This window comes from Cucurbita pepo, chromosome LG20, assembly GCF_002806865.2.
Source record: "Cucurbita pepo subsp. pepo cultivar mu-cu-16 chromosome LG20, ASM280686v2, whole genome shotgun sequence".
In the NCBI taxonomy this organism is placed as follows: domain Eukaryota; kingdom Viridiplantae; phylum Streptophyta; class Magnoliopsida; order Cucurbitales; family Cucurbitaceae; genus Cucurbita; species Cucurbita pepo.
The window spans coordinates 7630594-7658266 of record NC_036657.1 but is presented as its reverse complement, the minus strand read 5'-3'; the positions used below and the strand labels follow the sequence as shown (position 1 = coordinate 7658266).

Genomic DNA, 27673 nt, shown 5'->3' with positions numbered 1-27673 from the left:
TGTAGTTGGCGAGCTTCAAACGCCATTAGATGTGCAAACACATTATCAAGCGCGAGGGTTTCACTCTTGGTAGTCATCCAAGTGACGAAGGGATCATGGTCATGGCCAAGACCAGTAAGAAGATAGTCAGGGCCAAGGCAGAGCCGGCGGCGGCCAGCTCGATGGCCAGCCCTTTGATCTTGCAAAAATAACTTGCAGCAGATCGCGTTTCTTGGACGTGGCGAGCTCAACACAAATCTGAATAGTGCGAGCACGAGTTGACGACGAAAACATCCGCTGCAAGGTATCCCACGCCTCCTTGGACGTAGTAGCGGCAACCACATCATGAAGAATCTCCTCAGACATGGAGGAGAGAAGACCAATGGAAATGGTGGATGAGGGAGGATGAAGAAGATATGATAGATTAATAAATAAACCTTGGCTTTGATACCATGTTAGTTGAATGGCACTGTGACCTATATGGTCACAACCTCATGTATTTATAGATGTGTATAATGAGAATTATATGGTAACAAATCATGAAATCATATAGATTTGTAACAAACCAGAAAATCATAGGTTTGGTAAGAAGACCAGGAAATCATAGGTTTGGTAACACACCAGAAATCATAGATTTTCCTTTGTGCTAACCAACAAGTAAATCAGTAGATTGTGTTATTATGTACATATATCATCTATTATAATATACTTATTTTTTATGAAGTATTATTGATACCAATTATTTTTAAATATTTAAATAAAATAAAAATGTTGTCAAATACCGATTAAAGAAAAATAAAAAAATAAAAAAATAAAAAAATATATATCTTATAAAAATTATGTTTTGAAAATAAATTAAAAAAGGAAAAGGAAAAGGGAATAGTCAAAGCGGGTTTGCACCGACCCATATTTAGACCTAACGGGAACACATGTGCATTCCTATTCACGANTTTTTTTTTTTTTTTTTTTTTTTTTTTTTTTTTTTTTTTTTTTTTTTTTTATAATCAGCCATTCTTCCCTTGGCTATGGCGGTCGTTGAGTTTGAAGGCTGAGTTACTGATTGGAGATTTCCGAAGACTTGATTGATTTCTTGAAAGTTCCTCTCAAGGTTGCGAGGAGAGAGTTGGTTGGGCTCGACTAGAATTTTTCATGGCGCATCGGTTACTGAGGGATCTGGAAGCTGATGGCTGGGAGCGCTCTGATTTTCCCATCATCTGCGAGTCTTGCCTCGGCGATAACCCCTACGTTCGCATGGTATGTTCGTTCTTCCTTCTCCTATCTTATTTAGCGAATCATGGAGATGGTGCGCTCAATAAGCTAGGGCAAAAACTTTTACGTTCAAAACACCACAATTAATCACTCGAATGTTCGAATAATTCCTTTTCGAATTGTCATGTTCCTGAAGATACTCTAAATTAATGTACGTGGTTGAATAAGGACCCAGATGGTTTCTGTTAACTGTTATGATTTTTATATGTGGGAAGAACAATGGATTTGTGGGTTAGTATTCACTCGAGACATGACTTTGATTTAATGAATGTGATTTCTGAATGCAGACGAAAGCTGATTATGATAAAGAATGCAAAATATGCACGCGCCCATTTACAGTTTTCAGGTGGAGGCCTGGACGTGATGCTAGATATAAGAAAACAGAGATTTGCCAGACATGTAGTAAGTTAAAAAATGTATGTCAAGTTTGCCTTTTGGACCTTGAATATGGCTTACCGGTTCAGGTTCGGGATATCGCCCTATCTATCAACTCCAATGATTCTATTCCGAAGAGCGATGTGAATAGGGAATATTTTGCTGAGGAGCATGATCGGAAGGTATGCACTTTCTGCTGGAGTATTTCCTTGGATTATAGGATAATTTCGCCTTGTAGTTGTTGGTGAAATAAATCCGGTGAACTTCAATTGTAATTTTTCTATTTGAAAGCTTTAGAAGGTCTTTGCAACTTCGTTGTTGCTTGCTTTATGCTAATTTTGTTCAATGTTGACCATGCAGGCTAGAGCTGGTATTGATTATGAGTCTTCATATGGAAAGGCACGGCCAAACGATACTATTCTGAAGCTTCAACGAACTACGCCGTATTACAAGAGGAACCGTGCACATGTTTGTAGTTTTTATATTAGGGGTGAATGCACCAGAGGTTCTGAATGCCCTTACAGACATGAGATGCCTGAAACTGGAGAGTTGTCCCAGCAAAATATAAAGGATCGTTATTACGGGTATGGTTGATCTATTTATTTTGAATGATTTGCTGTTATGTGTCCAATCTATTTATTTTGAATGATTTGCTATTTATTTTGATCTATCTATTTATTCTCTATGATTTTTTCACAGTCATCATCTTGCATTTGGTTGCATATTTTAAGCTTTTTTTGAGTTTATATCATATGATGTGTATAGTCTTCCAAAGTAATTATTTGTTGGAAAACAGGGATTATTGCTCAGTTATTCATATGCAAACAATTGATTGGTGGCCTTTTAAATTAGAATTTAGTACTTAGTGGGATATGAGTAGTATTTCCAAAGATGAGACATTGAAGTTGTAATAGCCCAAGCCCACAGCTAGTAGATATTATCCACTTTGTCCTGTTACGTATTGCCGTCAGCCTTATGGTTTTGAAACGCGTTTTGTAAGGAGAGATTTCCACCCCTTTATAAGGAATGTTTCGTTCCCCTCTCTAACTGATGTGGGATCTAACAATCCATCCCCCTTGGGGACCCAGCGTCCATGCTAGCATGCCACCTGATGTCTGGCTTTGATACCATTTGTAACAACCCAAGCCTACCACTAGTAGATAGTGTCCGTTGGCCCGTTACGTATCACCGTCAGCCTCTCACGGTTTTAAAATGCCTCTGCTAGGGAGAGGTTTCCACATTCTTATAAGAAAAATGTTTCGTTCCTCTCTCCAACCGATGTGGGATTTCACTGAAGTACAAATTCTATCACCCTTTGACAATCTCAACCTTGTAATCCCCTTGGCTTCGTTGGGTTGATTTCTCATCCCCATTATATCTTTTGTTCTATTTGTGGAGGTTTATCCTCCTATAAAAAAAATTTCCCCTTCTGAACTAAGGTTCTTACCTTATTGAAGGTGAAACTTCTGTTGCCTTCACTCAACTGCTTGACATAGTCGATTTCTCTTCTCTCTCTTTTATCTATTTCTCACATTTGATATCTTTCCTCCTCTATTTCTTTTTTATTAGAACACAAATCTGCAGTTCTCTTTCGATTGATACTGGATGGTACCACCTTTTCCTCAATCAAGCTACCATTGTTTTTCTCTATGAATAACCTTTTATTTGCAATTGTTTTCATGATTGTTTTTAGATCATAAACAATTGTATAGACTGAAATCATAAGATATGCAACTTTATTTTATTTTCGATTATGGCCTATTTTTTAGATATCCTAAAAATTGATAATTGTCCTATACCTGTTTATCAAATAATAATATATACTTCCTTGCTTAGAAACGTAGGAGTTATGATATTTACGTACTCATTATGGTGATTCCTTGTTTTAAATTGATGGCATGCAAAAGCGTAGTTCAATGTAGGAGTTAGTGCTTCTGTGTACAAGAGTTTGATGTCTCTGATTCAGAGTTGTAGAAGTCTCTTATTGAGTATAGGATTATAGTTGCCAACTGCTATGCACATTGGCAATTTTCAAGAAATCGAATGAAAGAATACAAAAAGGGCAAACATAAATTGGACCCTACAAAAAATAGCATCTCAAAAAGAGAGAAAGAGAGCTAAACTAGAACCTAACAAATGTACTCTAACATAACAAATGATTATACAAACGTCTCTACAGATTATACCCAAAGAGGGGCATTGTGTCTCGGTTGAGGATTGTTGGAGTCCTCACATTGGCTAACTAAGGGGAAGATCATAGGTATAATAAGTGACCCACATTGGCTAATTAGGGGGAATATCACGAGTATTTAAGTGAGGAATACTATCTCCATTGATATGATGCCTTTGGGAAAACCAAAAGAAACTCATGAGTGCTTATGTTCAAAGTGGACAATATCATATTAGTGTGGAGTTCGGTCGCTATTAACAGCCTCTAACAAAGGATCAAGCACTCTTGAGAATACTACTCTTCCTTATGATGAGAATCCCTGCTATGGGCCAAACTAACCTCAAAGGTCTCCAAAATACAGTTTCAAATTGAACGAGTGAACTGACATCTCCATAAAAAAAGGGCTCTTGTACATCTTCCCAAGTAAATGCACCAATTGGTCCAACAAAGAGGAGGAGGTATAAGTCGAGCATCTACGCTGGAACTGTGCTCGAAATGTTTCATTTATCAAAGGGTACACGTAAGCCATTTTGGAATTTGGAGGGAGTTAGCGTTGATACAGGTAGTTACCCTCACTTACCAAAGGAAGAGTACTCATTAGCAAGTATACGTGGGTTGTTGTGAGCGGTATCAAATTTAATTTGATGGTTACATTCCGATCATAATGACTGAAATAGATGGCGGAGATATATTTCATTCACATTTCGGTCTTCTATTTGCAAAAATGTTTAAAAACTGCTACATATTTTGTCATTTAGAATGTACGCAGATATATTGCTAACAAACCTTCTTTTCTAACCAACTCAGGGTTAATGATCCAGTTGCACTGAAGCTTCTTAACAAGGCTGGAGAGATGCCCTCTCTGGAGCCTCCAGAGGATGAGAGTATTAGAACCTTGTATGTGGGCGGACTTGATGCTCGAGTCACCGAGCAAGATCTTCGAGATAACTTTTACGCTCATGGTGAAATTGAATCCATCAGAATGGTGCTACAGAGAGCATGCGCTTTTGTAACTTACACCACCAGAGAAGGTGCAGAGAAGGCTGCAGAAGAGCTTTCCAACAAGCTGGTAATCAAGGGCCTTAGGTTGAAATTGATGTGGGGTAGACCTCAAGCACCAAAACCCGAGTCGGAAGGTTCCGATGAAGCGAAGCAAGCTGCGGTGGCTCACAGTGGAATGTTGCCTCGAGCAGTTATCTCGCAGCAGCATAACCACTTACACCCTTCAGGCAGTCATGATCAACCCCAAGCTATGCACTACTACAATATCCCACCACCACCACCGCAGCAGGAGAGGGCATTCTACCCTTCAATGGACCCTCAAAGGATGGGGGCTCTGGTTTCAACCCACGAAGCGGGGGGGCCTCCTAACGGACCTGCAGGTTCAACCGAAACTCGACCTGGTTCCGAGAAACAGCATCAACAAGGACATCAATTTCCCTATCACACAATGCACCCACCACCTCCTACACAATATCAACAGCAATTTTATCCGCCGTATGGGTACGTGCAACATTATCCCCCATACCCTCCTTATCATTCGAGCATGCCGCCCCAGCCCCAACCGTATCCTCCTTCAGGTACCCAGCAATATCAGCAGCATTCTGTACCACCAGGCTCAGCCCCTCCATCCCATGGAGGAGCATCCTCAGGTTCAGCACCACAGGGATCAACACCATCAGCGTCTGCCCCATCTGCAACACCTTCCGAACCTGCATCATCGTAGATCAACTCTCGAGGTGCCGAGGCTGGCTGTTGTCGATTCAGAAACTGAATATAGTCACTTGGACGAGGAGGTGCAGGACCTCTCTGAGTCGGGAAGGCGTTAGCCAGCCCCTGTTGTTGTCTTTGCCTTTGTTGTCATGACTTTATTATCTAATATGACACTCTTTTTACGCGACACAGGGTGAGCTGTTTGGATTTGTTGCTTCCATTTCCCAATCTTTTTTGAGGGGAAGTTTGGTTCTTGTGTTAGTTTGATCTAAAATGAAATGGAAGTTAAATTCGTTTATTACTATTTTTAATTTATTGATTATCCAACGTTATTGGTGTTTTTTTTTTTTTTTACAAATTATTAAATTTTTTTACAATTATAATTAATGAAAATTTAATACATTAANGTTTATTACTATTTTTAATTTATTGATTATCCAACGTTATTATTTTTACAAATTAGGAAATTTTTTTACAATTATAATTAATGAAAAGTTAATACATTAAATATTGTCTGGAAAATCAGAAATTAGAAAATAGCAAATTTTTGCACTATTTTTTCTGGTTCAAATTTACTCTTCCAAGGCTATCCTTTTTCCATTTTTATAGACCGTTGGATTATTTCTTCCGTCTGAAGATCGACAGGTGACATTCTACCACGCGCTTGATGCCCACGATAACATTGCGTGTGCTAGACTCTAGACTAGTATTTCCCGATTTGAAGAGGCATTTGTATACGGAAGCGAAACTTTTTTAATTGCGTTTTAAATTTTGATTTGATGTCCGATGCTCCAGAAACTTCTTTTGGCTTGGCGGGTATATATATCGCTTTTGCCTTTTTCGTACGCAAAACTCTCTGATGCTTTTACTATTGAGCTTGAGAGCCAGACGTTTTATTATTTTGCCGCGAATCGCCGTTCTGTAGGCCGCTGTGATTGAGTGAGAACTGAGAAGAACGCTCGGTTACCTTGTGCTTCGATTTAGGTTTTGCATTCGTTGATTTGTACGGTAGGTTCTTTCTTTTTCTTTCATTTGATGAATTTTCATGTCTTTTCCAACAGACTCTACTTTACAACCCCGAGACAAGATTTAAAAGTAAACTCCACGGATACTACTACAAATGCCCTTCTCAATCCAAGCCCAACATTAAGAGCAACAAAATACGCTAAACGTACCTATAAAATCCACCTTAATCTTAGTAAAGCCTCATGTATTACAAAATTCAGACGTCAAGAAGAGAAACAGACTCCTACTATACGAATCCCAAGACTAGGTGTACACGCAAACTAAGAAGAGTGATATTGTAAATATCCTTCTTAATCCAAACCTAATAATTCAGTAAGTAAAATTAGGATACTAATAATATCAGTACCCTTCGTTTACTTCACAAACGATATTAAAAGCACCTAAAAAAGATCAAATTTGTCTTAGCCTGGCCTCTTCCACAATCATTAATAGTGAGAAAGGTAACCTTCAGTACCTACAATATAAAAAGAAAGAAACTAACGCAAAGCTACTTAAAAGTTAACCGCCAAGGACAGATATGCGACAAGATAAGCTCTACTGTAAGTACGAGTTGTTATGATAGTAGCAAAGACAGAAACAACTGAGAACACGAACAAGTCATTTAGGGATAGTTTAAATCAAAAAAGTACAAACTAGACCAACGTCTACAGCATGAGGGCTTCCAGATCTATAAGGGCGAGGGGAAGTATATTTGCTAGCCAGAGTTCCAGGGACAGTTCCAGTTCCTCGGCAAGTTCCATAAAGAACGAGTATTGGTAGACGAACGAACCAAAAGGTAAGAGATTTAGCAATTCACACCACGTAAATAAAAAATAAAAAACCGATGAACTAAGCAAAAAGTCCTCAGGAAGTTCACTGCAACTTTTAGGACCCTTGTTAAATATGCAGTGGCCAAACAGTGGAGCTCACTGATTTTCTCTCGATCTCTTCGTAAAAAGACGGCTCCCTTGTCATGCAAGAACCGAAGAAGAAGAAAAAGAAAAAGAAAGAACCGAATATATGAATCACCGGCTCATATAGAAAACAGGAAAACACAACTACTAACTTTCATACCTGATAAAATAGTCAAGAACACTAAAAGAAAATTGAGAGGTCCACGATCTACAAGTAGAACACCGACTAGGCACCTGATCTCTTAGAGCACCTAAACCTAAGTAATGGTACAGATCATTACTGCTCCGACTTGCTACGTAGTTTATAGACTTAGCTAGACATGAACTTCCAGCATATTAATGACATCTTTTCCATTTGTAACTTGGTTCATAATAAAGAATCTGAATCCCACGAAGAGTAATAATGACAACAGAACAAGAAATTGAAACTTATAAATGTTTTAGAGACCTGGAGATTTGAATTTTGCTTCTATGCACTTGAAGTTTTTTTGACAGCAGGTTAGCTGTGTGTAGCAGCTCTTCATCAAACTCAAAACTACAACTAAACAATCGAAACAAACACATGAAGTCTCAGAACATTGGGGTTGTATGCCCTGCATCTCTTTATTTCTGCCAATTGAATCATGTGTTATCTCAGTATTTTAGCCCCTCTTTTTTTTTTTCTTTTTCTTTTTCTTTTTCTTTTTCCTGTTTGTCTCTCTACACTATGACTTCAGCCCCTGCTGGTACTTCTCTTAGATGGATGTTTGAGTTATCTCATTTTTTATCTTTAATAATTTGATAGGCTCGAAGACGGAGAGGTAGAACCCCAACTCCTGGGAAATATCTTGGACTTGTTAGAACAGTTAGTGGTGAGATTTTAATCTAATGCTGGCTTATTGCTGTGAAGTGTGTTGATATTTCTGTCTAATCCGTTTCATTCTAACAGAGAGACACAGGTCGTCGCACAGCTACTCTTCTCGGCGTTCTCCTAGCTACTCTCCATATAGAAGCTCGAGTTGCTCATCTCATTATTCATCTGATCGTAGCAGGAGTAGATCCTATTCTGTTGACCGACGCCAAAGATCGTTCTCCCCTTATAGCCGTCGAAGATATGATTCTCCGGACTATAGGCATCATAGGTCATATTCTCGATCCCGCACACCGTATAGGTTACCTACCAGGAGACGCGACAGGTCTTACTCACCTTATGACTGTTATTCGCCTGAACCTTACTATAGAAGGCACAGGCATTGGTCCCGGTCATATTCTCGATCCTGCTCACCGCATAGGACACCTACCAGGAGATGTGACAGGTCTTACTCACCTTATGATTGTTATTCCCCTGAACCTTACTATAGAAGGCACAGGCATCGGTCCCCTGAACCCTACTACAGAAGGCGCATGCATCGATCCCCTGAACCCTACTACAGAAGGCACAAGTATCGGTCAGTTTCTAGGAGCCTTTCACCGAGGAGGAGAACCTTAAGGAGTTACTCTCGCAGCCCCTCCCAGGAATCGAGGAGTAGTTACTCACGTAGTATTTCCTCTGAACGAAGCAGTAGATCAGGGAGCTATTCACGCAGTGTTTCTCCTGAATCAAGGGGCTCAAGGAGTCGCTCTTGCAGCCATACCCCGAGACGACATTATGAGAGTCCACGTAAGAGAGGGCATTCTGGTGGGAGTCAATCGAGAAGTCAAAGTGTGGTTTCAAGGTCTGTTAGTCCTGCTTGATTGACTGATCTACCGACATCCTCATATAGCCAAGATATGTTGGAATTGTTAATGGGAAGTGTCTTCAACAGCTTCATGGCCATGATTTATAACTATGAAGTGCCTGCCCGTGGACTTGTGAAGGTGAAAATGATGGGTCTAAAGTTTAATGTCGATTTCCAGCTCAAGCTCGTGGGTCGGTCGTTGGGTCTATTTTATGTACTTTTGAAGGCACCCGGTCTGCGGGTGGAATATCATATATTTATATTGTGATTTGGGACTTGAGCCTACTGTATTTGCTATTAATAGTTTGCTACCATTTTCTGCTAATATTTTGATTTATTTAGCATGTATTTCCTATTCTGTTGGCATTGGTAGCTTCTGATATTACAGGAGACTGATCATCTCTCATTAGTAAGATGAGCAGAGTTAATTTAGTTGGGTGAATTGATGGTCTCCGTAGTTATGATGTTCGAATTTTCAAAAAATTTACATTAAAAATTTCGAATTCGGTTGAGCTCTTGGTTTATCCATTCTCTTCAAATGATTGGATAATTTTGATCCGGTCGAAATCTGTGGTGGGGTCAGTTTCTAAGATCAAAGCCAGTTTGAAAATTCTATGCTATTTTACTAAGCTGTAACATATAATCTTCCAGACAAACTCCTCTAAATAAAGCACTTGTATGGTATGGTATAATTTGATCTCCACTTGATTTTGGCTGGTTGATGACTACAAAAATTGTAAGATTGTTCGTTAAGAAAAGATGGAGCTATACATTGTAAGATTGGTCTGATTTTTCACCCACACTGAAACTGCAGCCACTACTAATCAGTTTCTTCTTCGAAATTTACCCTCTTGCCCGTAGAAAACATGATGTAGAAAAGCGCAGCCATGAAATAGAGAGCAGAGGTTAGCAATAGAAATCCTTGGAAAGAGCCCACAAGCTCCACGAAGAAACCAACCCCAACTGTTCCCACAATAGCAGCAAGTGTCCCAGCAGTGTTGGAAATGCCTGTAATACAAGAATTTGGTGTCAATTTATCTAGAAAGGAGAATGAAATGGGCTGAGTTAAAATTTTGATTCAAGCTGGTATGATGCGATTATGTTTGACTTCTTTTTCACTATGCAGTCGTGGGTTGTAGAAGTTAGGTTACAAAAAATAACATACCGTGAAGCACACCAGAGTATTGCGGAGCAATTTCCTGTCAAAGATATGGAGGAAAAGTTCAGAAGTGCAAGAATTGAAGGTTAACTAGATATCTCACAGATTTGATATTCCACCTGAAGGTTCACAAGGAAACCTGAGTGGCTGAAAGATTTCAGTCCAACTGCCAAAGTTAGCCACGCGGATGCAATTGATGCACTTCTGGCTGAAGTGAGGCCGATCAGGGCAACCCCAGGGCCGATAAAGCCTATCGACTGGCGTACGAACAAAAAAAGAAGAGAAAAAAGGGCATGAATAGCTGAAATTACAAGAGGTAATTGAGGACAAATACAGATGTGGAGGGCAAATAGAAGAGAAAGAACGTAGTAGTTTTCAGTTTCTAGGTTGTTGCATTAGAACACTAGCTATTTTTCTCGGTGAATCACNCAAATAGAAGAGAAAGAACGTAGTAGTTTTCAGTTTCTAGGTATTTTTCTCGGTGAATCGCAACTGTATACAACAAGTAACTTCTTTCAATAGTCAATTAAAATAAATCCCATCATCCAATATCCCAAAACATGACCAATATCTGTTTGCTTCAACTCTTTTGCTAATCCTAGAGATTTGTCGATTTCAAGGGGAACGAAATCGATTAAATCCTAGTTTATATATGTGACAAATCTAAGAGTCCTGTCTTGCATAAAGAANTTTTGCTAATCCTAGAGATTTGTCGATTTCAAGGGGAACGAATCGATTAATCCTAGTTTATATATGTGACAAATCTAAGAGTCCTGTCTTGCATAAAGAAAATCCAATTTATGGAGAAAAAGATCACAAAGAGTAGCAGTAATCAGCGACAAGATGACATGATATTGCAAAAGAATGAGTAGCTATTACAATGCACCTATGACACTACTAAGAGCTAAGTATATCCTAAATGACTAACAATTCAAAAGTACATAAACAATGTAAGACTTATTGTTTCTTAGGAAGCCAGAGCAAAGTGCTGCTTGTACATGATCCCAATCCTCGGTTAAATATTTCATTTCTACTGATTTTTTTTTTCTTTTTTTCTGAAAACAAACGGATTTCCTAGAATTCAATGAAAGCTGGTTGTAAAGAAAAGTAAAAAATGTTCACCTGCATAATTTTTCGAGTCAAAGTGATAGATGTACCACTTCGTATTAACCCATCTGACCACAATCCACCAAAATATCCCATCAGTGCCATCACGCTCCACGGTACAGCACTAAACCATGCTGCTTGTCTGAGGTCAACATGATACACCTGTAGTGGAAAAACACCGTCCGGTCATAAATTTCACAGAGAATTTATAATGTAGAACTTATAAACAAGTTGGCTACGAGTTCCTCACTGAGTTGAAGTAGATAGGCATCCATGAAAGAATCACGAAGAATCCCTGTAGGAAAAGAAATGCCATTAAAGTAAATGTAGTACATAAGTTTCTTCTCCCACTTCCTACATACTCCATTCGCAAAATACAGTGAAAACTGAAATTATATGAAGATCATAAAGTGTATGGAGGCGGCATGAGTGTCTGTTATATAATATAGAGAGAGAGAGAGAAAAAAAAAAAGAAAAAGTCATCTTTAGAACTCATAAGATAGAACAAGTCCTTGTTCCAAGTAAGGTTGTAAAAAAGAGGCATCCATTGACCTAAGATGGGTTGAGGATTGTTGGGAGAGAGTCCCACATTGGCTAATTAAGGGAAAGATCATGAGTTTATAAGGAATACATCTCCACTGGTATGAGGCCCTTTGGGGAAACCAAAAGCAAAACATGAGAGCTTACCCTCAAAGTGGATAATATCATACCATTGTGGAGATCCGTAATTCCTAACATGGTATCAGAGTCATGCCCTTAACTAAATCATGTCAATAAAATCCTCAATTGTCGAACAAAGAAGTTGGGACTCTCATAAGTGTAGTCAAAAGTGACTCAAGTGTCGAACAAAGGGTGTACTTCGTTTGAGGGTTTCAGAAAAAGGAGGCGAGCCTCAATTAAGGGGAGACTGTTCGAGGCCTCCATAGGCCTCAGGGAAGGCTTTGTGGTGTACTTTGTTCGAGGGGAGGATTGTTGGGAGAGAGTCCCACATTGGCTAATTAAGAGAATGATCATAGATTTATAAGTAAGAAATACATCTCCACTGGTATGAGGCCCTTTGGGGAAGCTCAAAGCAAAGTCATGAGAGTTCATGCTCAAAGTGGACAATATCATACCATTGTGGAGAGTTGTGATTCCCAACAAGATGGATTTATCCATAAGGCTGTAAAAAAGAGGCATCTATTGAACTGAACTAAGATGGATTTGTCCATCTCTTTGTCATGTAAAAGCCACAGAAAATTTTGGCTAACAGATCAGTCAACATCTTCATTACAAAAGCCCACCAGAGAGGATCCTACGAATTAAATGGAAGGAAATGAGTTTGAGCAGTACCCAACTATGCATAGCATTTGCAACGATGAGAGACCATGTTGGCATTTTAGAAAGTAGCCGCTTGAAAGGAGGAATCACAGTGGTCCTGGGTACGTTCTCGACCACTAGAGGTTGTTGCCTCTTGTTCAGTACATATTCTAATTCGTATTTGGATATCTGAAGATTCCGATCAGGAGTACTGGATATTGCAGATAACCATACCAAAACCCATAAGAACCCTGACAACCCAAAAATAACAAATGGTCCAAATATACCAGCTTGAGACATTAGGATTGGAGAGAGCATGAGCCCTATGGCACTTCCTAACTGAAATCCAGCCATTGCTATACCAACGGCCCTGGCTCGTTCTGTTGGAGGAAACCATCTACACGGGAAAGAGAAGGGTTTATAACATAATTTGGTTTGTGGTCATCTAAAAGTACAAATCAGGAAGCTGATAATCAAATGATCCATCACTGGCCTTAACACCATTGTTATTTTAAATTAAGCAGAAAGTTCAAAATCAATATTACCTAGCAACCATGTTGTTCATACAAGGAAGGGCCACACCTTCAGCAACGCCAAGCAAAGCACGCATGGCAAGAAGTGCCCATAATGAAGTTTCAGCGGCCCAAGGAGTTAGAAATGTGGCCAGTGACCACAAAGCCACCCCCCAGGCCATGACCGTCTTGCCACCGTAGTAGTCCACCAGCGCTCCGCCGGCTATTGGTGAAACAAAATAACCCCAAAGGAACGATGACTGCATGAAGTCCAATTCGTTAAAAGTTGCAGGCGATAACATTGTTCAAATCATATACTGTTAGATTCCTAATAGTGCTAACTGAAGTCTAATCTAGAGAAAATAAAATCTCAAACTTGCANCATATACTGTTAGATTCCTAATAGTGCTAACTGAAGTCTAATATAGAGAGAATAAAATCTCAAACTTGAAATAAATAAGTGATAGAAAACCGATCAGCTAATGGTTAATTTGCGACGCCTGGGAAATTGTCATGAAATATCATACGAAGAATCATAAATAGTCACTACTTCCATCAATTCTATATCTTACACCTGCCTGTAGAACCTAAAACTCGCAGAAAAGATAATACTTCACTCCTAGAGGACTGTGTTGCGGAAACAAAACAGAGGAAGAAACCAGCTATTGTTCTGCCGCAAAAGTAATTAATGAGGAATACAGCTACCTGAACTATGCCGGCGAACGATCGACTCCAGCCATGGGATAAAGACAACGGAACAATAGCTACCGACATCACAACCCGATCGGCGTTACAAAGCGCAAGAGCCAAAGCAAGCATGGCCACTACCTTAACCCTCTCAGACGTGATAAACTCGAAGAAACTCGGCGCCTCGACATCCTTATCCTCAGCAAACGAACCGAACTGAGCATCGTTCGAGGAAACTCCAATTCGAGACGGAAGAACGAATCCAGAAACCAGCGACGAACCATTCCGAAGTCCAGAACCGGGGGGATATCCCCCCGACGAGAGGCTTCCGGTACAATTTCCCTTGGTCAATTGGAAAGACCTTGAAGGCAATTTGAATTTCGCCGGTTCATGTTTGATTGGCTTAGGGCTCCGGTCACCGGAGAAGCCCCGACAGCGTACCGGACCGCCGAGAGCGATTGCAAAGTTCATAGTGATCGAGAGACGGAACCACTGACCACCGCGCGACGACTGAGACAGGCCTGGATACTGCGAGTTTGAGGCGGACTCAGTATTTGCGTTGATTACCTANCAGCGTACCGGACCGCCGAGAGCGATTGCAAAGTTCATAGTGATCGAGAGACGGAACCACTGACCACCGCGCGACGACTGAGACAGGCCTGGATACTGCGAGTTTGAGAGCGGACTCCGCCCAGTATTTGCGTTGATTACCGAAAATACCCCTAAAATGTTTCAGACTTATATGGTAAAATGTGTAAATAAATGAATATTAGAGGGGTAAGACTGAGATTACGTGTTTCCATGGTCCAGTCCATCATATTGACCTTGACGGTTCCCCTTGGTTGTAATGTCGTTCGGGAAATGTAAATAGCACCTACTTAATTTAATTTGTCCCACATCGGAAATATTGCAGGAGGACTGCACCAAATGCCATTATAAAAGGCGCCCGAGATTAATTAATTAAGCATACCTTTCTCGGCCTTTTGGCTAAGATCAAGTGTAGTATCTGTTCTTATCAGTTTAATATCTGATACGTGGGCCATCGGCCCACATGATATTAAATTAATTTTTTATGGGGGAGGGCCCACCACGGTAGCTTGCTACTGGGGCCCTCGAGCGTCGCCCTTGCGTTGCACTATAGCATGGGCCTGGCGCACCTCCAAACCCAGTAATAAACATTACACACCTCTCTTCCAGTGTGTTTTGAGTTTACCTGGTCGTGTATTTATCTTAGATATTAGGAGGAAGAGTTCTATTCATGGTTACGGGTATTTCGTAATAAAATATGGTACTAAAGGGGGTAATAATTGAGGTTTGAAATCAATGTACCCTGATATTTCGACTTTCAAAAACAATTTTAAATTATGTAATGCTTTAAAAATACTTCGGCACTTTTTATAAATGGGCTACAAATGTTGGATGGAAGCCTATTTAAAATCATTATTTCGTTAATTATTTATTTTGTTAAATACCCAATGACATTGAACTACCTGTGTGGGCTACAAATGTTGGATGGAAGCCTATTTAAAATCATTATTTCGTTAATTATTTATTTTGTTAAATACCCAATGACATTGAACTACCTGTGTGGGCTACAAATGTTGGATGGAAGCCTATTTAAAATCATTATTTCGTTAATTATTTATTTTGTTAAATACCCAATGACATTGAACTACCTGTGATCGAGGGAATGATCATGGGTCGACTAATTTAGATCATGGGTTTATAAGTGAGGAATATTAACTCTATTGGGTCGACTAATTTAGATCATGGGTTTATAAGTGAGGAATATTAACTCTATTGGGTCGACTAATTTAGATCATGGGTTTATAAGTGAGGAATATTAACTCTATTGGGTCGACTAATTTAGATCATGGGTTTATAAGTGAGGAATATTAACTCTATTGGGTCGACTAATTTAGATCATGGGTTTATAAGTGAGGAATATTAACTCTATTGGGTCGACTAATTTAGATCATGGGTTTATAAGTGAGGAATATTAACTCTATTGGGTCGACTAATTTAGATCATGGGTTTATAAGTGAGGAATATTAACTCTATTGGGTCGACTAATTTAGATCATGGGTTTATAAGTGAGGAATATTAACTCTATTGGGTCGACTAATTTAGATCATGGGTTTATAAGTGAGGAATATTAACTCTATTGGGTCGACTAATTTAGATCATGGGTTTATAAGTGAGGAATATTAACTCTATTGGGTCGACTAATTTAGATCATGGGTTTATAAGTGAGGAATATTAACTCCATTGGAATGAGGCCTTTTGAGGAAGCCCAAAGCAAAACCATGAGAGATTATGCTCAAAGTGGACAATATCATACCATTGTGGAGAGTCGAGTCGTGTTCGTCTAACACTACCAATGTCAAATAGGTCCTCCAACATTTTATTATTATTTTTTTAGTAGATCCTTGTATTCAATATTTTTTGAAAAACCAATAATTTATTAAGCATAAAATTAATTAAAAATCAATAATTTATTAAGTACAAAATTAAATTAATAGGACCATAAATTTTATGAAAATCAATAATGGCATAAAATCAAATTAATAGGATCACAAATTTGAAACAATATTCGAATAAATAAACCAAAGAGTTATAGACACAAAATAAAAATATTGAATAAGTTACTAAACACAAAATAAAATAAAAAAATTGAAAAAATAAATATCGAATAAGCCAATGAGATTAAACGCAACATAAAAAATATTGAATAAGCCAAGGAGCTATTCAAAGACAAAATTAGTTTAGAGAATTATTACCGTACTTATTTCACACCCACTTAAATAAGGGAGACTGAATTTATGATTTAACTCGATTTTTGCAAGTAGTAGCTAAACTCTAAACCTTAAACCCTAAACATTTTTTTAGAAATTTGAAGGACTCAGGCATATGACTATTTCAGAACGTCTACACAAATTAAGACATTCAAGAGTGTTACCTCACTCAACATCGTAGCCCTTCTCCTGAAGCTCTGAAATAACCTCGTTTCTCATCCTGAACCATAGCTTCTGGGCCTCTTGCTCCAGCTTGTTCTTCTCTAATTCTTTCTCATAGTTATAAGAATCCTTATCAAAATCAACCATCCCCTTTGGACCGATCGCCGTTCCGATCATTCCTCCCTTCGCAATGAACTCCTCCATAGCTTCTTCATCACCTGGGTTTCATAATGAACTCAAATCTAGTTATTACAATCACATCATCCAACCTTTAATTTAAGCAATCACCCTCTAACTAATAAACTCATTGCAACTAAACATGGTTGTTGTAACTCCATACTTGGAGTTGTCGTCCAAGACTCGAAGATTGTTAAAGTTAAATCTAACACCACTCAAACTACGACTACGAGAGCTTTTAAACAATACCGATACCCAACTATCTATAGACCAGAGTTGAGTTTCAACAAACTCATACATCTATTGAAGTGATTGCTCAAATTACTAGTTTTGAAGTATCATGGCTGCAAACAGCCCTCAAGCTCAACTTGGTTTGTAGGACTTCCCCTAATTCTTTCATTAGCAATGAAAGTTATGCAACTTCCCAATTTCATACGATAATGAACTTGATATTTTTGGGGCACTGGCACTGTGGTGATTTAACAAACCTGGATATGGAAACTCCCGCCGCTCGTAGAGGTGAGCAAGATCTTTCTCTGCCTTGGACCGTGGCTTCAGCGTCCACCAACCAAATGGCGATGTTTCGTTGTAAAGCCATGCAGCGCCGATCAGAGTATATGTACACAGCAGAGCCTTTCCAATTTGCTTCCAGAAATAACCATCCTCTCTGCCAAGTCCAACTTTCTTCAAGAACTTCTCAGTTCTCATCGATTTCACCAGTTGCAGACCTGAGATCCCGTTCCAAGAAAACTAAACATTTTAACGATTTCAAGCATTTTATCCAACAGCAAGTTCATAAATCAAAGCTGAAATAGAAGAAACGACGCGTAAACGATTCCTAGGTTACCTGTTTTAGCCTCTTGGAAGCGTTTTCGAATCATTGAGATTTTCTGAACGCCAATGATTCGTCTTTGCCAACGTTTAAAACAAAGAGAACTTGAACGGGTCAGATATACCTCATTTCATAGCAATCTCACCCTCTAAGTAGTAAGGTCGCAGTACAATATCACCATTATATCTACCAACAATAAGAAACAAGCAAAATGATCAAAATAAAAGAAAAAGAAATCAGCGTAATGGAAAATTTAGGCCTTATTTGATGATTACTGAACCCATAAATTACTACAGCAATTGATTATGGTGCTGAAAGAAATGATTCCACTAGAATGAAGCTGCAATATAGAGTAATTGATTGATTAAATTCAATGTTCATCACCTTCGGAAAGAAAAAACATGGCTTGACAAGGAAAACAAATCATCACATAAGGGCTTACAAAATTGCATAATTGAAATCAACTAAACCTGCCACACCAAACTGATTCGATTCCGAGGATTGAACCCAGAGGCTTTCATCACCCCAAAATTAGCACAATGGGCGTTCGAAATTACAAAAAACCAGAAATGAACACTCAGTTTACAGAGCATACTTTTAACGTATAAATTAACAAAACAATCATAAAAAAAGTCATTTGAGATTGACTTCATTTGTTTACTATCGATAAGTGAGCGGAGGTTTGCAGTTCGCGCCTCTTCTTCTGGCAGTCTCTATAACGTTTCTAAATCATTCCTAGGGTAGAGTTGAACAGAGAAGAGAAGGAAATATTTCTAAATTTTGAATTCAAGAAATGAGAAGGATTATCATCGTTTCTTCAAATTTGAGATATATCTTGTTCTTTGTCTTTTGCCCTTTCAGTATCCTATCCGCGATACAGTTCAAAATCAACAACAGCAGAATTGCGAAAACTGATCTCAACCAAATTTCAAGAATTCGATCCCCCTTGTCCGCTACCGTCGTTGCAGAGGCGGAGGAGACGGCGGAGGGACTGATCTGCAATTAAATCGCAGTGACGAAGAAGATAAATGTGGTAGATACAAAAGTGCGCGATTCTCTCTCGATTGCCTTAGCTCGGGAAGAAAATTGGAAGGGTATCTTTGGTATTTTTCTTAAATATTTTTATTGCCTTTTAATTTCAAATGTAATATTGAAATTTAAAAATACAAATTTATTTGCATTTTTCAATTAACCTGCAATAAAGTAATAAAAATATAATATTTTATCTAAAAAATACCCAATTTTTTTTAATTTTTTTCTAAATTTTTAAAGATATTAATATTATTTTTGAAAGTTTATGTAGGGGTTTTTTGAAAATTACCGTGTCACTGTTACTGTAAATATATTTTTTAACTGTAAATAAACTTTTAAAAGAATAAGAATATTTTTTAAAATGTTTAAAGATTTTTAGTTTAAATAATAAAGTATGAGGTTGGTTTGATTTTTTATTTTATTTAATTTTTAAAAATTAAACTTTATAAATTAAATTGGGAGTGTAATTAAAATCTAGTCATAAATTATTTTCGATAATTTAAGCTCAAAGTTTTAAACAATAGCTACGTAGAATCTCAAAGCGTCGTTAAGCTGCTTAGTTTATTTGCAGCATTTTATCCAACGCCGTTAAGCTGGTTAGGTTATTTGCAGCGTTTCATCAAACGCCGTCAGCAGATAAAGAGGAAGTAGGCATCTAATTTCTACAGACCCATAGCCGAGTTTAGGGCTCAGGAGACTCAGCTTTCTTCTTTTTCACCGCCATAGCTTTTTCTTCGAAGTTCCTTCACTGGTGGTGCCGGTGCCAATCGCGAAGGAATCTTTTACCATTTGTAGCCATTTCGCTAATCTGAACTTGATTTCTTCATAATTTTCTTTGGATTTTTCTACCTCCAATTTGATAACTTGTTCGGTAATCCAAACCCTAAATATTTCTTCTTGCTAATTCGCGGCTTCAGCTGTGTCGGCGATGATTATAAGCGGTTGTCGAATCTGAAAGCTCGTGTCTTGTTTCTTGGAGGTACGAAATGGTGGCGTTTGAAATTTGTGCACGACTTCGTTGTTTGATCTCTGATCAGGCCCTTCCTCTCCTTTTGTTGGTTTTCGGGTTGTCAATCTCCATTTTCGGAGTTGTTCTTCGTTTCATGTTCATTTACCCGTCTTCTGGACTGATTAGCTTCTCCAGTATCTATTTTAAGTAAAAGTTTTGAAAATGTGGTTCGTAATTGATTTCAATCTGAAGTGTTCCTCCACAACAGACACTATGGGAGTACATTTTCGAAGCGTTTGGCTTAAATGGCTTTCGCTATCATATATCACATACGATCAATTGATTTTTTTTTTTTTTTCCTTTTGTGGATAATTCTTGCTTCTATCTCATTGTGTTTTGTAATGTTGTACAATGAAAACCACTGACTTCTCAGGTGAACTCAGGTCGAGAGGTTGATGCGGTAGGAATTGCATCAGAAAGTTAACTTCAGTATGGGGTTTGACAACGAGTGCATATTGAATATTCAGTCTCTTGCTGGGGAGTATTTCTGTCCAGTTTGCCGATTGCTTGTTTATCCACATGAAGCGTTGCAGTCACAGTGTACTCACTTGTATTGCAAGCCTTGTTTAACCTATGTAGTTAGCACTACCAGGGCTTGCCCATATGACGGCTACTTGGTTACAGAAGCTGATTCTAAGGTTGTATCTTCTATTTCTGTGGCCATGAACTCTTGTGCTCGTGTTACATCCATCTATATTTATGCGTACAATTTCACTATTTCTTGCAGCCACTCATTGAATCAAATAAAACTCTTGCTGATACCATCGGCAAAATAGCCGTTCATTGCCTGTATCATAGGAGTGGATGCACTTGGCAAGGGCCACTGTCGGATTGCGTAACTCATTGTTCTGGATGTGCATTCGGCAATTCCCCCGTCTTATGCAATCGATGTGGAATTCAGCTTGTACATCGGCAAGTACAGGAGCATGCACAAACTTGTCCGGTGAGTGCAATGTTGCTCTTGTTTTAAATTGCCATTCAGTTTGAGAAGTAAAGATAGAAGCGTATAGATTTTTATTTTTATTCTTGTTTGCTGATTTTCGTTTATATTGTTGAATGGCAGGGTGTACAGTCTCAAGCACAGCAAGCAGACGGTGCTCAGGGCACCACAACCAGTGGCACTGCAGCTGCTACTGATCAGGCTCAGTCTGCTGGAATGGCGAAGTCTCAAACCCAATCTTCGCAGAATGTAGCAGCTAGTGCTCCTGCACAAGATACCAATCAGCAGGCTAATGNGCTACTGATCAGGCTCAGTCTGCTGGAATGGCGAAGTCTCAAGCCCAATCTTCGCAGAATGTAGCAGCTAGTGCTCCTGCACAAGATACCAATCAGCAGGCTAACGCAAGTTCTCAGGGTCCGGCTGTTGCTGAAGCTGCTGTGCCGACTTCGGAGCAGTGGTATCAACAGCAGCAACAACAGTATCAGCAATACTATCAGCAGTATCCTGGATATGATTCTTATCAACAGCAGTACCAGCACTACTACCCTTACCAGCAACAAGGAGGTGTTCCGTATCAGCAGCCACAGCCATCTCAGGCTCTTCCTTCACACGTGGCTACCCAGCATCCATCTCAGGCATACATTCAGCCCCAGACTCAGCCACAGCCACAGCCTCAATCTCAAACCCAAGTTCCAGCCCATCCCCAACCTCAATCACAATCCCAACCCCAACCCCAACCGCAGCCCCAATCTCTGTCACAGCCTCAACCACCAACTCAGCCACATGGACAATCTCAAGTACACATGCATGTCCAAACGCCTGTGGTTGGCCAATCTCAAAACCAGGGACAAGTCAACCCTCAGCAGCAGATTTATCATGCTGCTGCAACTGCGCATTCTCAGATCCAACCGCAGGGTCACCCGCCAGCACATGGCCAAGCACAACCACAACCACAACCTCAACCTCAACCTCAGTCATATCCCCAAGTTCAGCCCAATTCGCAGCAACCTGTACACATGCCTCAGTATCAGCAGCCTCATTCCCAGATACCACATTCCCAGGCCCAAATTCAGCAACAGGTTCATCCTCCTTTCCATCCTCCGCACCATTCTGTTTCTCAGCCACAGTCCCAGTTGCAAGCCCCAGCTCAACACCATTCTCAGCTTCCTAACCCACAGATCAATCAGTCTCTATCAATGACACCTAATGCACAACCCCAAATGCAGAATCAACCAACATATGCTGCAACAGGCTATCCTTCTTATCCCCAGCCACAGCATCACCAGCAAATGCAGTTGGGAGTTCCTCAAAATGTCCTACCGGCGCATGCGCAAGGTGGGGCTCACCAACAATCCCAATCGCTAGTTCAAATGCAGTCTCAATTGCCGCAGCCACCTCCCATGCGCCCACCCCAACCTCCTCTGTACCAAAACCAGCAACAGCCACCGATGTTGCCGTCCTCCAATCAGGTACAAAATGTTTCCGCAGCACAACAACTACATATACACTCCCACGCCCAACAGCCTGGAGGCCCTGGACAACCAGCCAGCCAGCGTCCTGTCATGCCGCTAGTGCAACAGTCTGCATCCCAGCAAGTTGTGCATCAACACCAGCATTTTGGACAGCAAGGGCAGTTTATACAGAATCAACTGCATATGACTCCCCAAATGCGTCCACCTGGACCTCCTAATTCTTTGTCACAACCTAATCATGGCTATGCGCATTTGCAGCACAACATCAATTTACCTCATGGCATGCAACACAATCCTTCTCTAAACACTGAAGGAAGGTCTCTAGTGCCTAACCAAGGAGTACAATCTATTCCTTATTCACAGTCCATGGTTGGTGTTCCAATGAGGCCATTACAGCCTGGTGCTAACCAGCCAACTATGAAACAGGGACACGTATTTGGTAATAATGGTAACCAGGTGCAGTTGCCAGATGGATTTGCTGAACGCAAATTAGAAAAAGGCCCGGATGGACGAGACAGTGGATCATCTTCTCAAAAGGATGCCAAAAGAGCTGGAAATCATTTGGATGTGGCATCGAATCTGGGGGCAGATGTTGGTGGGTTAAAGACTGAAAAATCTTTAGCTAGCTTGAAGGTGCCCGATGATAAAGGTAGATATGCTATTGGGGATAAATCTATTCAGGCTGATGCATCTACCGAAAGTACTCCACAAAATGGGGTTACGGACTCTAATTTGCATGTAGGTGACAGTGGTAAGGCCAAGCAGGTTGAGGTAAAGGTAGAGGCAACAGAAAGTACTTTTGATCATTCGAGCAATGATAAATTGGGAGAAGTCGGTATTCAGGACCAGAAAGATCTTAGCACTGAACCGAAGAAAATGGAGGATCATGTTATTGAGAATAAAGGAAATCAGGAAGGTTTTCTTCAGAAGGTTCCATCACAAGACACTGAACTACGTAGCAAGAGGATTCCGACTGACACTAGTGGAACTCTTCACCCTTCCTCTGGTGCAGATGAGGGCCAACAGGGTGCTACTACTACATCATCTTTAATACTTGGTAGTCCTGATATGTTGAATCAGCATGGCTATCAAGATAAAAATCCGCCTCAAACTGGTGGTACTCAAATTGGCGCAGCACAGACTTCTCATCCAGCTTCTCTAGTTGCCCATACAAGACATCAGACACCACCGAGTAGTTACGTGTCATCTTCACTTCAACAAGGTGCGCTAGCACCTTTGTTACAGGCACCTCCTCCAGGACCCTATCATCAGGCGCAGGTTTCAAATAATCCATCCATGCAAGTTAGGCCACGGGCTCCTGGCTTGGGGGCTCATCCTGGACAACCTTTCAATCCATCTGAACCGTTTCCTCCGGGTGGCATTCCAGAATCTGGTTCTGCTCCATCTTTTGGTAGAGGGCCAGGTCACTATGGTCCTCAGCAAGCTTTGGAGCGATCCGTTGGTTCCCAAGCAACCTATAGTCTAAGCCAACCATCTGCTTCTCAAGGGGGCTCAAAGATGTCTCTAGGTGATCCTGTTGGGGCGCACTTCCGTTCAAAGCTTCCTGGGGCTTTCGATACAAGGGGACAGCTGCATTCTCAGCGTCCCATTCATCCTTCGGAGGCTGAGATATTTTCAAATCAAAGGCCAAGACCTGATTCTCATCTTCCTGGGACCATGGAACATCGGCCACCACATCTCACAGGGATTCCTCCTAGTGTGTTGTCTTTGAATGGTGCCCCAGGTCTGGACTCCTCTTCCAAACTTGGCTTGAGGGATGAAAGGTTCAAGCTGATGCATGAAGAACAGTTGAACCCTTTCCCGCAAGATACAGCTCGCCGTCCTATTAATCAGACAGATGCTGAAGATGTTCTCAGGCAATTTCCCAGGCCTTCTCATTTAGAAACTGATCTTGCTCAGAGAATTGGAAATTACTCTTTGAGACCCTTTGACAGAGGAGTGCATGGCCACAATTATGATACTGGTTTAACCATTGATGGTGCTGCTGCTTCAAGAATCTTGCCTCCTCGTCATATGGGTGGTGCATTACATCCTACAGATGCTGAAAGACCAATTGGTTTTTATGAAGATTCTATTGGACCAGCAGACCGATCTCGTGGGCATTCTGACTTCCCTGTACCAGGTAGTTATGGTCGGCGTTTTGTAGATGGATTTGGTCCAAGAAGTCCTCTTCATGAGTATCACGGACGTGGGTTTGGAGGTCATCCTGGGTTTCCAGGTGTGGAGGAAATTGATGGTCAAGAATTTCCTCGTCATTTTGGTGATCCACTTTCATTCCGTGAGTCTAGATTTCCTATTTTTCGAAGCCATCTGCAAAGAGGTGATTTTGAGGGCCCTGGTAACTTTAGGATTAGTGAACATATGAGAACTGGTGATTTGATTGGACAAGATAGACATTTTGGACCTCGAAGCATGCCTGGGCATTTACGTTTGGGTGAGCCATCTGCTTTTGGCTCACATCCCGGTCATTCACGAATAGGAGATCTGTCTGTGCTTGGTAACTTTGAGCCATTTGGTGGGGGGCATAGGACAAATCATCCACGACTTGGCGAACCTGGGTTTAGAAGCAGTTTTTCTCGTCAGGGGCTTGCAGAGGATGGTAGATTTTTTGCAGTTAAGTTTCATGTTCACATTTATAGATATTTATTATTTCTTTCTGCATTTCTATTTCTATTTCTTGTTTTCTGAAAATAAGAATTTTCAGGGAGACGTTGAATCTTTTGATAACTCAAGGAAGCGGAAACCAACCAGCACGGGATGGTGTAGGATTTGTAAAGTTGATTGTGAAACAGTTGAAGGCTTGGAGCTGCATTCACAGACTAGAGAGCACCAGAAGATGGCTATGGATATGGTGCAGAGCATCAAACAAAATGCAAAGAAACATAAAATGTAAATACGCCATCTTATTTTTTAAGTTGCTGCTGTCTTATTCTTCTGAGTTTATGTTGATTAGAATTTGATGCATATTACTTCCTTGTAGCACTCCAAATGATCATTCCTCCGAAGATGGCAAGTCAAAGAATGTTGGTCATGAGAGCCGTGGGAAAAAACATTAAACTTGCAACTCTTCTCATCACACTCATGGACTACGTTTTACTGGGGCCAATTTTGTTTCCCTGGTCTTGTTGCATCTAGTGATATAGGTGATTCCTCATCTATACTTTTCTATTCGGGTGGTTTATTCTAGTTTTGTTATTTCAGGTTGATCTGCCATGTATGAAGATGGTTTTTGAGGATGAAGTTTTGTGGCAGTTCAGTTTGTGGTTTTGTCTCTAAATTTTAATATTTGGCTCTGGGATGGGTTCATGTAGACATCAACATTATGTAGTAGAAGTTTAGTTTATGGTTATCACTTCGTTGTGTTTTTTGTTCTGGTTGCGTATTCCATTCGTCTTCCGGCCTTTAAATGCCATTTCATCTGAAACCATAATGTTCCGTTAATCAACATTATTGGAAACATATTTTGTTTTTCACTTAGGTTTTGTGTTCAGTGCTGAAACGAAATAAAATTCTCCTATTTAAAATAAATTATATCAAAAGAAACTAAGCATTAGGGTATGTGAGCAATGGACATAGCTATTCTTGATGCAACTCTTCATGTTTTGTATGCCAAGTTTACCTTGTTCAGACCAAAATTTCACTAGGAAAGTGCTTCCAATAATTTCTGTACTTCAATTTTAATTTTTTTTTTTTATTAACTGGTGGTAAGAAAGAAAAAGAAAAACTAGGGAGGCTTGAAGTGCCTTGCTTCATAACAGATTGGGCATCTTTGAGTTTGGTTAATCTGAGTGACATAGGGCTATTTACAAATTGGCAAGCCCATAATAATGATTGAACTTATTGTAAGCATAAGCATGTTTCTAAACCGCGTATCATTTTAACCAGTTTTCTATTGTTTGTTTATTTAATTATAGGGGTTGGTCAGTTCTTAGTTTAAAGTAGACACTCGNCCGCGTATCATTTTAACCAGTTTTCTATTGTTTGTTTATTTAATTATAGGGGTTGGTCAGTTCTTAGTTTAAAGTAGACACTTGTTCTCTTTGCTGATATATCTAAGATAAGATACTAGTTTCTTTTGAAACTGTGAGCACTTGCCCTTAGATATCTGCACTACTGTGTTTTAGTGATTAGATCTGAGTGACGTATGAATGTAGAATTTACATCAAAAGGAACATTTTCTTTTGTGATAGTTATATATTTAGAAATATTAGCTGATATTGTGATTAACACAAGGGATGAATGGAGGCAGATATTCAAGAAAACAGTTCTTTTTTTGTTTGTTTGTTCTCTTGATAAGAAATTATGTATTAGTAATAAAGGGTCAACAATTTTGGGGCGTGGATAGAAACCCTTCCCAAAGACTAAAAGATTACAAAAGGTCCTTTCAGTTAATGGTCTTAAGGTGACGATAATTACAAAAGACTTTTTTAGGGTTAGAGGGTGTAGTTGTATGCTGTACACTACTACAAAAAAAAATCCTATGGTTTCTCTCCTTCCAAATGTCCAAACCGCACAACTCCAAAGAATATTTGCTTTGCCTTTGAAAAACAGACTCCAAAGAAAACCTATAACTCTCCTCTTTTCATTTTTAATGAAAAGTTGCAACGGAAAGAAGGATTCATGCATAGTAGTTTAGTCAAGTTATTAAGAACTGCATCTAAAAGAAAAGCTAGTAGGACGTCTGTCAAGCATGCAATACTAGTTGAAATACTGTATTAGATGTATTAGTGGCTTCTTATGTATAGACTGAACAGCCTACAGTACTATGTCAGAATTGGTGATTGCTAAAATGGATTTTTTGGCTCTTACGAGAAATCACCTACATGCTATATGACCTAGTGACTGTTTCTCTCGTCCAGCAGAAAGTATAAACTGTTATTTTTCATCTTCTCAAGTGTGGATGAGGGAATTCTTTTCTGTTCTTAATTAATGTTGGATTTATGGGTTGAGCTTGTGTATGATTTCGTTGTTGAAATTCATTTCCATTTCAAATTTTATTTTCTTATTGAAGATCTGATAATTATTTAAGCTTCCAAGCTCAATATTTAGAGTTGATTTTCTATTTTCTATTTTTTTTTTGGTGAAATTTGTTTTTCATAATAGATATTTCAATTCAACCTGTACTTTTCTGGGCGAAGAAGTCTACCAAAATGCTGAAAGTTCAGTGGAAAGGTTATCAAGTCATCTTTGTTTGAGGTGGTAAGAACGTGTTTGATGTAAAGATGCATTAGTTGCAAATTTCTTTGCTATGTTTCTATTTATTAACCTTACACTGTTGCTTAAATTCTCTTTCTTGCACTATTGACTCTTCTTTCACAGTAATGTCATAAAGTTTAGGTTCCAGCCA

The 27673-nt window shown here is 39.6% G+C and overlaps 5 protein-coding genes and 1 non-coding gene across 11 annotated transcripts; 4 read left to right on the top strand and 2 right to left on the bottom strand.

Annotated features, from left to right (window-relative positions):
• The first annotated feature begins 948 nt into the window (after positions 1-948).
• Positions 949-5780, top strand: LOC111783627 (zinc finger CCCH domain-containing protein 40-like). The gene is made up of 4 exons (XM_023664544.1): positions 949-1233; positions 1536-1805; positions 1984-2207; positions 4601-5780. Exons 1-4 carry the CDS (start codon positions 1129-1131, stop codon positions 5517-5519), a joined length of 1518 nt encoding a protein of 505 aa, XP_023520312.1. The 5' UTR covers positions 949-1128; the 3' UTR covers positions 5520-5780.
• A 2131-nt stretch (positions 5781-7911) lies between these two features.
• On the top strand, positions 7912-9554 carry LOC111782951 (serine/arginine-rich splicing factor SR45a-like). Its single transcript, XM_023663809.1, has 3 exons — positions 7912-8011; positions 8210-8276; positions 8354-9554. Exons 1-3 carry the CDS (start codon positions 7988-7990, stop codon positions 9136-9138), a joined length of 876 nt encoding a protein of 291 aa, XP_023519577.1. The 5' UTR covers positions 7912-7987; the 3' UTR covers positions 9139-9554.
• Positions 9555-9784: 230 nt separating this feature from the next.
• LOC111782950 (probable anion transporter 4, chloroplastic) lies at positions 9785-14421 on the bottom strand. Its single transcript, XM_023663808.1, has 8 exons — positions 13905-14421; positions 13233-13459; positions 12721-13084; positions 11639-11683; positions 11404-11550; positions 10401-10538; positions 10288-10321; positions 9785-10130 (listed from the first exon to the last, which is right to left on the bottom strand). Exons 1-8 carry the CDS (start codon positions 14355-14357, stop codon positions 9943-9945), a joined length of 1596 nt encoding a protein of 531 aa, XP_023519576.1. The 5' UTR covers positions 14358-14421; the 3' UTR covers positions 9785-9942.
• A 431-nt stretch (positions 14422-14852) lies between these two features.
• On the top strand, positions 14853-15048 carry LOC111783736. Its single transcript, XR_002813418.1, has one exon. It is a non-coding gene; the product is annotated as a U2 spliceosomal RNA (small nuclear RNA).
• Positions 15049-16650: 1602 nt separating this feature from the next.
• LOC111782637 lies at positions 16651-18930 on the bottom strand. 3 transcript variants are annotated; one of them, XM_023663421.1, is made up of 5 exons: positions 18731-18930; positions 18133-18192; positions 17868-18038; positions 17509-17748; positions 16651-17061 (listed from the first exon to the last, which is right to left on the bottom strand). In XM_023663421.1, the coding sequence occupies exons 3-5, from the start codon at positions 17899-17901 to the stop codon at positions 16847-16849; spliced, it is 489 nt and encodes a 162-aa protein (XP_023519189.1). In that variant the 5' UTR covers positions 17902-18038; positions 18133-18192; positions 18731-18930; the 3' UTR covers positions 16651-16846. The 3 variants fall into 3 exon arrangements, with proteins under 3 accessions (XP_023519189.1, XP_023519190.1, XP_023519188.1); XM_023663422.1 differs by having other exon boundaries at positions 18147-18192; XM_023663420.1 differs by lacking the exon at positions 18133-18192.
• Positions 18931-19540: 610 nt separating this feature from the next.
• On the top strand, positions 19541-27673 carry LOC111782907 (AT-rich interactive domain-containing protein 1A-like). Of its 4 annotated transcripts, XR_002813223.1 has the most exons (8): positions 19541-19863; positions 20277-20531; positions 20621-20836; positions 20957-21034; positions 21142-24939; positions 25031-25215; positions 25307-25469; positions 27430-27673. XR_002813223.1 is itself a non-coding variant. In XM_023663747.1 (7 exons), the coding sequence occupies exons 2-7, from the start codon at positions 20325-20327 to the stop codon at positions 25380-25382; spliced, it is 4560 nt and encodes a 1519-aa protein (XP_023519515.1). In that variant the 5' UTR covers positions 19541-19863; positions 20277-20324; the 3' UTR covers positions 25383-25699. The 4 variants fall into 4 exon arrangements, 3 of the variants coding, with proteins under 3 accessions (XP_023519515.1, XP_023519517.1, XP_023519516.1); XM_023663747.1 differs by lacking the exon at positions 27430-27673 and having other exon boundaries at positions 25307-25699; XM_023663749.1 differs by lacking the exon at positions 27430-27673 and having other exon boundaries at positions 20957-21121; positions 21229-24939; positions 25307-25699.